General features: G+C 32.1%; 1 protein-coding gene across 2 annotated transcripts; it reads left to right on the forward strand.

Moving 5' to 3' along the window:
• The first annotated feature begins 1,942 nt into the window (after positions 1–1,942).
• Positions 1,943–8,712, forward strand: LOC105330855 (uncharacterized). 2 transcript variants are annotated; one of them, XM_011432794.4, is made up of 5 exons: positions 1,943–2,105; positions 4,407–4,573; positions 6,498–6,606; positions 8,221–8,335; positions 8,480–8,712. In XM_011432794.4, exons 1-5 carry the CDS (start codon positions 2,010–2,012, stop codon positions 8,482–8,484), a joined length of 492 nt encoding a protein of 163 aa, XP_011431096.2. In that variant the 5' UTR covers positions 1,943–2,009; the 3' UTR covers positions 8,485–8,712. The 2 variants fall into 2 exon arrangements, with proteins under 2 accessions (XP_011431096.2, XP_011431086.3); XM_011432784.4 differs by having other exon boundaries at positions 1,944–2,105; positions 8,504–8,712.
• The last annotated feature ends 3,253 nt before the right edge of the window (positions 8,713–11,965 follow it).

An 11,965-nucleotide genomic window follows, 5' to 3' on the forward strand; every position in this document is an offset into this window, starting at 1 on the left:
ATGTTGCGGACTTTTTTAAATTGAATATTTATTGATCACAATACAAAATACATATATTATAACCATTTATAATAAAGCTTAAAAGAATGAAAATAAATTGAATTTCAAAGAAAGTATTTTCAATGTGACGTGTATTCAACTGAATGATAATTCACAGAATGTTTTATATTTAACTTTTTAAATAACAATGTGCAGAGTCCTATTAAATAATTTAGAATGTCTTAAAATAAAATAAAATACATAGTTACTGTCTTTAATTACAAACTATATTTGGGCGAGGGTAAGAAAACATGACAGAGGGCGATGCATGCATATCTGCCCATCAACAGTTAAAATCAGAACGCCATGGCGTAAACGAACCAAGAAATATGACGTCACAATCGTTTGAACTTTGGTTAAATGCACGAGGCTATATTGGGGCACTGACCAAATGTAGCTTTGGTTTATTTGGTTAACTTTATTCGGTCAATGCAGGATAAAATACATGTACATGTGATGTGTGTACTGTAAAGAGCAGAATGAATATCAATATAACAAAAGATAATGTAAAAATAAATTCTTTATTTGAATACACAAAATTCGGTGCACTGATTAAAAAACAATTTAGATAAACCGGCTTTGTTCTGTAATTTTGCAAAATATTACTAATAGAGGGAAATTCAAACTGAAATGAATACATGTATATTTGTAATTAATCACTTTTCATATAAGTGTTTGATTTTTAAAGCAATAAAAGCATTTTTTTTCAATTTTTATTTTGCTAAAAAACACTTTCCTTTTACATGTAATACTGCATTACACTACGATTGATACATACGATTCAAGTTTATGACTAAAATATGTCACTGAGGAATATTTAACTAATTTTTGTACAGGACGACAAATTGAAATTTTGTATTGATCAGGGCCTCGAAATAACTTTCCCAGTTGTATTATTTCATGAAGTTTTTTTACTACATTAGAATGAGTCCATAGATAAATGTAGTTTAAGATTACTATGATTAAATCGATGCATTAGGTGCAAAGGAGAGTGACATCGTTTTTATTCAAAATAGATGGCTATTTTAAAGTATATAATTTTCTAAAACCGTTCACGGAAATTTAGAAAATCTAATTCTCAAGGAAGTGCCATTTCTTTGGTATAAATAACGGTATTAAGAAGAAGTTTTGGGAAGGACATTTTCTTTATAGGTCAAAAACTGCTATGTAATGCGGATTAATATTATTCATGAAAGGTGTACATGTTTTCATTAATATTTAACATACAAAACATATTTATGATCTTCATGCTAAATTAGAAAAGGATTAAACAGTTTTTAAATATAAAGTGATTAAAACTGAAAGGTCCTTATTCACATCAACGCATGAAATTAAGCAGTTGTGTCATTTCAAGGAAATAATTGGTATTTGTCTTCATTCTTACGGGAAGTATTCATTTTTCCAAAGCTTAACGAAACTTTCAAGAAATGAAAAGCTTTAAAAACAAAAAACAAAATTAATGGTTTAGAGGAATGTGAAATAACATGTGGTATCTAAAATTTTAATATCTACTAAATAGTTATTTATTCATTGAAAGTAAAATGCAGTGATGTTGCATATGTAAATTTTGTTTCGTTATCAGTTCAATCCTCTTTTTGTAGAGTAATTTGCTAACATTCAAACAATTGAAATAAATACATTGTGGGGTTTTATGATTGCTATCGGCAATAAAAAGCATCAAATCTCCTTTTTTATTCGTTATTAATAAAAACTGTTGCAAAAAGGGGGGAAATTTAAAAGTGATCAACGTTGTACGACTACCAGACAAAAGCCAAAACTAATGAAATTGAATATGAAATGTCTCTATCTTTTTTTTTACTTTCCCACACAAGGAGGTGGTTATTTTGAATAATGACATATTTCAATCGATATAAAAGGAGGCCCAGTGCTAGTCATTATGTGACGTGGTAAGTAAGTTTATAAGAGTTGACTCGTGTCTGTGGAGTCCGTAGTGGAGTATATTGGCAGGAATGTGTGCTATGAAAGTACTCGGCGTCTGTTTTATTGTGATATTTGCCGTCCAGCAGCGACTTTTTGTCCGAGCGGAGACAATTGTGAGATATCAGGTACTTTTTCTCTTGATTTTTATCTATTTTTTTTTTTTTTACCCCGAAACAATTTTTTGACAATTTTTATTTTTTTTCCTTCTAAATTATCTTATAAATCTACGTTGACTTTTTACATTTTATTCATTTCATGCATACACTTTAACGATGTTAAAAGGCTAATAAGACATGTATACGTTTGCGGTAATGAGAATTTTGTGGTATGTGAAATGATTTTTGAAAGAACTTTATCATAATAGAACCGAATTAAAAGAATTATTTCTGATATAATATTTTGTAAAACTTGCACTATAATAAATATACTTTTATTTAGAATAAACGTCGTAGCACATGCACAGTATCGACGCAGCAGCCACGAACAAAGTTATATACAGTTTTTGATATACAATTAAATTTAATAAGAAATTATAAATTGTTTATCATTGGTTATTCATTCAAAAATTGCAAATACATAAATGTGACTGCAATTTTTTTTATCAAAACACTAACATTGCAAACAAATACAGTTACACGTGTATACACCAACAACGGTATGTTTACTATTGAAATAAACTTATATAAAGAAACACATTTTCTTCCTATTCATATAAGTAACATGATTCCGTTGGTTATATATGTACCATAGCCGATACAGTCTTTTGAATTTTGAAATACAGTTTTTTTCCTATTCACAAAAGTCACATGATTCCGTCGGTTATATGTGTACCAAAGCTGATACATTCTTTTTGGATATTTCCAAGGTCTTGGTTTCAAGGCTAGCAGATAAGATTAAATGGTAATCTGTCTGCGTTTGATTCTCAAATAAATACCCCGGTTTCTCGCAGACTGATAAATAGTTGTTTTTATCCTTATTACTATAACGCCACCAGTCAAAGAAGTATTTTTATACAAGAAGACATTTGCATTTTTCCTTGATCATTACTGACTTTCTATCAATGTCAGGAGTTTGACCTTGTATGAATGATTCCTTTGACTTTCGTACTTTTCTTTTTTATGTCAGTCCAATAAATAAATATAGCCATTAAATAGATCCATTTTGTAAATGTCACTTTCGTAAATGGTTTGCCATCTGTCTGTAGGGTATGCTAAGAATAATGGATTTTGAGATTTTTGGGTGTAATAAATGTCCAAAAGCTAAATGTATGTAACAAAATTTATGAATTGGATATTGTCTTTTTAAATCACAACGTATATGATTTGCAATTTTTTTGTCAATGGTTTAATATGCTTCACTTGTGACAGTGGTAATTTGGAACTAGATTGTTCAATGAAAACGATACTTTCAAGCGATAAACTCGAGTAGCTTATGTTTCACTATGAAAGAAATAGAAAATATCTCTTTCTTTTTTTTATCTCCTCGAAAAGTCAACAGCTTTGAGATGAGCTATTTACACGTACTGGCTTTTTACTGTTCCTTTTTTATTTCCTTATTTTTTTTATTGTTTTGCGACAATGAGCAAAAAAAGCAAGGTTGTATTTTAAAGGATCATTTTCGTGAAAAAACTATAAACAAATTTTAATTACCAACATGTTGTTTCCCTTTATATAACACAACGAATAAGTACATGTTTCATGATGGTCTGTTTATTAACATTTTAACAAAATGTCAAAATTCTCGTATTCTATTTAGATCTCTTGTAAAACCTAGCCACAACTCACTCATAAAAAGCATATATGTACGAAAACTTCCGCTCTGTTTGCTGTTAATGGTGCGCCTATGCATTAACATAAGCACAGAACATTTGTAAAATAGTCAATATTTGCAAATTTCAAATAAAACATTTTGTCTGATGTTTATTCTCTTATTGTAGCACTCTTTATGTTGTAATTAACATTTCGTTGGATTTGGAGCACAATAAAAATAGATTTATACTCTCAGTAATGCTGACTTTAACGGCACTTGCTTGGACAATTAGAACCATTTTAACAAGAGCTTGGACTTTCGGTAGTTGTGACAAACCGTAATGTGACGTAGGCCTGTCTATTTTATTGCTGGCCATTCACCCATGGCTCTTTGAAATCAGCATGATTTCTATGGCTTTGGAGCTAAGACTACACAATCTGTGTATATTTCGCTTGAAACCGCGTCATTTTTAACTTGTTTTGACGCAAGAAATAGATAGTTACATCCTACTGAAAGTCCAAGGCCTTGTTAAAATAGTTTAAGACATTATTTTTGAATTTATACGACTAAATATGACGTCACGTTCGTTTTTATTTATACAAATTTGTAAATACTTACAACTATCCAAGTGTGTATAAGATAATAATGCATGTACATTTGAGGGTTTTTTCTATCAGCAGGAACAGTTGGAAACAGCGGTCTGCGAGGAGAATGCAGTTTGTACCGAACTAATGGCGCTTCCAAGGGATAACTACTTTAGTCTAAAGAGTTGCTCATGTCCGAACGGTTACACGTGCCCAGAGCGACCTGGTACTTCCACTCTACCATTTGGACGCGGGCGGTGGTGAGAAACAAAGCTAATACTTATTTTTAGGGAGTTCCTTTCCAAAGATTTGAATTGATCAAGTCAGTTATCATTTTTGTGTGTCACATTTTGCAGTATTATCATTGCTATATTGGAAATTGTGATAACTTTTGAAGTCGTTAACGTTTTCTGTCAGAAGTATATGAATCAATTAACAATACCTCGATAGTTTTTTCTGCAACCCCCGTAAAATATGTTCTCGTGCGACAGAATGATCTAACTCACGCTTCATAATTTACGTTTGCTACTACATCAAGTGTCTCAATTTCTCATTTATTAGAAAAAAAATAACGAAAGCGAAGACACTGAAAGGCATCACTTTGTTCTCTAGGTGTCACTTCTTAGACGACTAATCTCATTCTCGTTCAGAATTTTGATTTTGTTTAATGTGGTTTGAATTGTGGTCCGGGTAATTGCACAAAGCATTCTGTTTCCTTACAAGAAATTATGCCCTTTATAACTATCTCGGAATTCGAATTCTTAGATATATACATGCTCTTATAGCACTAAAGATGAAAGATAAGCTTAGGATGAAGGTCTGCCAGACATGCCGCCACAAGAAACATAGATGTTTAATTTTACATAGATAATTAAGAAGGTGGCATTATAAACAATGATGAGTTGGTAGGATCCTGTAATATTGATATACATATGGACAAAACTTAGAAGATTATTCATATGATCGTCAATAAAACTATGTCACTGCTACGCTTTGAAGTACTATAGTATTCGGCAAGATGATTATGTTTGCTTTATATTATGGTGGAAAACGGGTTTAATCCTATATTCCTGTTCTGTCCACCTGGTCAGTATCATTGAAACTAGTCCATCTCCGAGTCTACTATGTTGATACTTGGCCAAGATATATTTGGTTGAAGGGGAAAGTTGGGTTTTTCCCTTTGACCTTTGGGTTCCACAACTTTTGCAAAGTGTGGATTGGACTGTACTTATACTCTGCTTCTAAACATATACAAAAGCTAGGCAATTTTCATATTTTCTTGTGGAAAGGGGGATATTTTTCAATGATAAACCATTATTATGGAGTTTGAGACCAAACGTATATTAATTTATATATCATTAACCGTTATTAAATTGAAAACTTATACTTAATTGACAATGGTAAATTTAGAATTGAATAAAAACCAACTCCAAAAAGTGCAGTTCTGATCTTAACTTTTGGAGGATCATGAATGGTCTTCTATAGCTATAGAATTACGAACAAAATGGCAACTGCAGCGTAGGGGTCATGTGTTTGTCAGTGGAGCAATGGTCTCTGTGTAATTTTTTTCCAATTCCCGAGAGACGTTAATGAAACTATTTTTTCATAACCATTGATTTTTTTATTTTCGAATATTAATGACTTTTGGCCGATTATTTTTTATTTTTTTGTTACAATCTTATCTTTGATCAGTTGGAATATATTGATGGAGGAAAGATTTCGAATAATTTTATAAGGTTTAGTTGAATTATGTTGATGATGATCAAGCTTCAATTATTAAAATGAATTTCCCCTTTTTTGTTACTTTATACATAAATCCATGATAATACTCGTGCAAGACTTGAAAAAAAATCGAACTTTATAATTAAGCATCACTTTTCTAAGAACCTATTTGCTACACATATCTCGATAATTATTCACACTAGTCTTTGATTCAGTCCCTTCAGAGTGGTTGTCGGGTCGAAAACTTGCTCATTAGATCTATAGATTTAGAATTTAATTACTTTTAACCTAAAACTATTCAGCAAGCCTCAAGAACTGAAATTGGTATTTTTTTTTATACTTTTCTACAGAACTCTTTTTGGCCGGACGGTACAAATAGTAAAATAGTAAATCAATTACCATTAAATTTGTGTACATATGTCTCTGCATCTTAATAGATCAATCTTCATTTGTCATTTGTAGGTACGGGCTGTGTCGTCCTGTCTCCGATATCCCAGAATGCAGTCCGGGGGAAGTGGCCAGGAAGCAATACAATGGCGTTCGGGATATTGGCTACCTCAAATATACTCAGGTAATGCTGATTGCAAGACGTAATTTGCATGAAAAGAATAAACTGTTAATGTGGAAATACAGATAAAGTTTTTCCTAAAACAAATCATCAATAACGATGAAAACTATGCCCATGATACAACAAAAAAGGTGCTCGGAGAAAAAGGAACCAATATATTTTTTTTAAATTTCGTGTAGCAAGAATTTGCTTTTGCAGACTTTGTGGTCATTTTAATATATTTCCGAAAGTGATGATGTTATCTGGGTTTTTTTTCTTTATCGTATGTTTCTTTGTATATAATAGTATTCGAAAAGGCGAAATCAAGAAATCATAAAAATTAAATGAATCTTACATGTTGATTTATGTTAACAGCTTAATTTGGGAAAGCTGAAATTGAACAAAAATGCCTCGAACATTTGCACCCCTCTCTTGCAGCGACAGTTAAAAACTTATATGCGAGAATTTTCCAGTATGATGGTGCAATTTCATATAAAAATACCCAAATGTGCAGTAATGCTTTACTATTATTTGAAATATTTAATCATGTGACCTGGTAAATATCTATAGTCAAGTACATAACTATTTGCGAAAACAATTGCAGAATAGTCGAAGAATAAAATATATTTTATTTATGATGGTCGATATTAGTCATTAAAATAAAGACATTTAAAACGAAATATAAAACCCCGATTTAAGTTTTATGTTACTCATTAAATTAATTGGCGTCAATAATCATCCCTTTTTTAATCTATATCAGAAAATCCTTCGAGACTACGTATTTTCTTCCGGCAGTAGGTAAGATAAAGTAGGGAATAGCAAAAAAAATCGGTCAATGAATTTGCACGACTTTCTCCGGAGACAAATAGGTTGTTTATTTTTAAATAAATCTTTGGAAAGAAACTGGTTTGCCAGACACAACACCAGAATTTGCTTCTTCATCATTTAATCTCCAATTAGAACAAACGTACTTTGCGGAAAACATGTTGCTTCGATAATAGGGAGAGCACAGGGGCAAATATTTACAAAAAGAAGATCCACAGTTGCAGTCTCATCAATATTTATTCGGAGACTATTTTGTCCAGAAATTCCAAAAATAAAACCAAACTCTCTACGTCTACACAGCACGGGAACTGCTCGATTGCTTCGTAATAATTTTATTGAACGGGAATAAAACACCCCCTGAAAAGCTGATTAGAGCAAGCTTTTGCGATCGGTGCGGTGACGATTAGCAAGCTCTACAGAGGATATTTCGCAAACCCAGATGACAACGCACACGGTCCATGCGTTTATAAACAAGGAAGTCTTTTTGCTTTAATCCGGCAAAAACCCACATCCTTCCTTTGTATGTTTTGCAAAATTAGGTGCGATGGTTTAATGCCTCTTTTAAAAGTTCATAGCAGTTGCAAGCAATGAAGCTTTTATAATGGCCCAAAATACGGACACAACCGTTTCGTTTAATTTTATTCGATAAAGGATAGGTAAGGACAGAAATAAACAACGCCATAACCAAGTGTATCTTTACATTATACAAAGGGATAGTGCATGAACTGTCAAGTTTCCAGACAAATTACTTACATGATTTGATGTTGATCAGTTAATTTGATATACATGTATATAATATAATTAACCTTGTAGATTCACTGCCTTTGCCCAGGGGATGGTCAAATTGGAATGGTACCTTCAACTGTGTGGACTAAGACCAGGAGAGATGACCCAAGGGCTGATTCCGTGTTCGAGTTCGAGTGCGCTGGTCAGTTTGGTCCTAAACTTCTTACCAAAGCCCAAAAGCTCGCTAAATATAGCTCTTATATATATTTTGGCACAATAACTGTGATTAAAAATAACCATACCGTTTGATGTTCATTATTTTTATTTTTTACAATTTTATTTTTAGTATGATTCCTGTGATTTCTTCCAGATCAAACACACAGCGGCAGTCCATCCCGAAAACGCAGCCGAGGGAGAGGGGGGTTCCGAAAATTTTATTTCTATAAATAGAGCTGTTTTATAACGAAATAGACTATTTATAAATCATCCAACGCTGTAGAAATGCTAGTATTTCTTGATGATCTTATGTATATCAGTTTTATATGATATTTATAGAAAATAAATACTTAAGAAAATAAAGCGTTGCTGGTTGTTTATTGTTGTAAATATTGAATTAAAATTTTCTTGGTTTATAAATGTCATAATTCAATAGACTGGTAATGCTGTCAGGTATTTAAACCAAAATTGAATTAAATTTTTAAAAATGTAATCCAGTCGAAAAAAGTATCAAGATAAACAAATTATTTACAAGACTTTGTTTTTATGTCTGTAACACATATGATGGCTTTCCTTTCCTAACCATATAATCCTTCTGCTGACAGGAATATGTAGGACTTTTTGATTTACCCCTCTCAGGCAACAATAATGGAATCTTCTTACAGGAATCAAATTTAATTAATTAATTAAAACTCGTCCTGTTTTTAAAAGGATTTTCTATTTCCCAAAAGGTATTTTTCTGGTTAGAAAGATGCTGGTAACGAAATAAATCAAAGTTTGATTAGCTGCTGAAGCTAACAGCCACCAACAGCAACCGCTAAGCCCCGAGAAGCTACTGTAATAGCCAATAAAGAAATTCATGAAAAGACCGAAGGCATTTGATCGAAAAATTTCTTTGTATTTCTTATTGGCTTTTTCATAACAACGTTGTTAATACAAAAGTTAATGCCATGATGAATGATAAACTCGAAGGAAAACGTGGGCAAAATATAGAAAGATGTGTTTTGAGGTTTTTTTCTTTTAAGGAAAATCAATCTAAGAATTAATTTTTGTCTACATGTAATTAATTATAAAACTGATATCTTCATATAACCTAATCGTGAAAGTAAATAATGTATATGAAGACGAAAACGTTTCAATGTTTCAAAAATCGCATGGACTGTACAGGTTGTTTCAAAACACTAAAAATTGTGCAAAATATATGTCAAATATATTTTATAGAGAGTACGTCAACTTAAATCAAAATATTTCGAACATTGGCTTAAAGTCATTCAAAAGATGTTTAGCTTGAGTCATTAAGCTCAACAAATTAAGTATCAATTCAACATTTCAAAATATGATACACTGTAGGTAAGTACACACATTTTCATGCTGAAAGTATGAATCCAACAACTTACCGGTATGAGAACAATGCATGAAACAGGAAAGTGGGCTGATATGGTTTCAGATTCAATCAGACTTTGGATGAAGGAGTACCACCGGGTGGTACCCGAGCTAGGAATACATGAAGACTGGGAATAGAAAGAGGATCCTCGCGGATTTCCTCTATGTACATGTTTATTAGCTTTAGAAGGGTTTGTTTGTGCTAGTGTTCGAAACCAGTTAACTCATTATATCATTTTTTCCGACTGCAAAATCAGTGGGCTTAAAAGTCTTAAAATTGGCCATTACTGTCCTCCCCCTACCTTCCAAGTGAGCTTCAAACGCATGCGCAGTATAGCTAAAGGGGCGTGAAATGGGAATAATTTTGCCCACTCTCAAATTTGAGCTCTTGGATGTGTTGCGTCCGTAGATGAGGGGTGGGGACTTTCAAAATTGTATATCTCCACAAATTTTAACCAGCAGAACAAACCATGAATAATAAGAAGGCCGAGCACCATGAGTATCTATTGTCAGATTTGGTTAACTTTAAATGATTTCAATCGGAATTAATTTTCTTATTTTATATATGCTATTGATGAGAGGACATATCAGTTACAAAATGTTTAAAAACATCTACAGTCCAAATATGATATGACTCAATCAACCAGTTATATATATTTTGTTTCCTTAATTCGTTACAGGTCTAACAATATTTCATATTGCTGTATTTACACTTTTATTATACTAGTAATTAAAATATATATACCAGCTTAATCATAGCAATTTAAAAAAAAAACACCTTCAATCTATTTCAAAGTATCAAAAGAATCAGATGGATTATATATATTTGTTGTTTATGATTAGTGTCTATGAAGATACCGATTTCGTCAAGTTGCATGTATGACCCATAGACAAAGATTACTTATCAACTAATATTTTTTTGGTGAACGTATTACTAAAAGTATATCGTCCCACACCCAATCGCACCCCACTGCCTTTAAATTCCCCCGAGTTGGTCAATCATCATGAAATTTATTCTAGCAATGATCAAAAGTCAAAGATAACGTATACATCGTACAGTATTTTTTATGGCACAATCAGTAATTTGTTGAGTTTCCTTATCGGCTGCTAACTTCTCCTGGCTTACTGGTTTCTGTTGGTGACTGCTACATGTACCCTCAGTCTCGTAAATGGCTGCTAGTTTCGGTCTAATTAACCTGCTCTTTCTGAACTCGATTGCATGTTCGATTTGTTACTCTAGTGACATGCTAGATCGTTAGAATCCAGCACTAGGATATACTCAGCTATAGTCTACAAAAAAGGTATTTCAAATTTAGAGAAAAAGACTTGATTATTGATTTGAAATTATCTAGAAAGATAAAAAAAAAAAGCACGCAAGCTTTTAATCTTGTTATAAAATTTCCGAAAGTCTGATTTGAAGCTAACATCCTTGTATGGTAGGACTACCGGCTAACAATTGTTGGTAGCACTGAAAAATTAAAGGCATGCATTTTTGATACACAAAAAAGTTGTAAAATATCAAAGAATGATAGATTTGATTAAATTTCATTAGGAAAGGCACACACATGTATGGTGTGCTTGAGTCATGTTCTTGTACAAATATTGTGATAGTTATGTATGTATATCGCAGATACAGTGATGTTGTATTCTGCACTTACAATGTACATGTAGCAGATAGGATTAAAAATCATAGACCTTATCAAACTTGTGGTATTTTGGTCAGCTGAGAAGCTTGTAAATGTATTCCTCCAAACTTGTATTCAGTAATATTTATAATATTCAGTGTATATTTCTCCTCATGTTTGCATGTGAAATCTGCGGTGTTCAATCTCCAATATTCAGTATTAGTATAGAATGAAACGTTCAAACTAACATAACCAATTGGATATGTATGAACTTATGAAAAATAATCGTAACATCATATCTATTCGTTAAAAAAAAATTCTCGAAAAAGTTTTTGGCACATTTTTAGTCGTTTGTGTCCTATAACACGCCAATGCTGTGTAGACAGATTATCATACCTACCGCGCGGTTTTCAATTTGTCTGTAATTATAGGACCGACGACATCCAAAATTGAGCATTCTATGCTTATATCTATATAAAAATAAGCATTCAATGCTTAATTACAATTGTCGAGTTCAAAATAGCAGTTCTTTATTGGTTTTGATCGATAGACTTCCCAATCAACAAGATATTACCGGACTCTGATGGAGAGTAAAGATTTACAGGTTC

Source organism: Magallana gigas, chromosome 8, assembly GCF_963853765.1.
Source record: "Magallana gigas chromosome 8, xbMagGiga1.1, whole genome shotgun sequence".
NCBI lineage: Eukaryota > Metazoa > Mollusca > Bivalvia > Ostreida > Ostreidae > Magallana > Magallana gigas.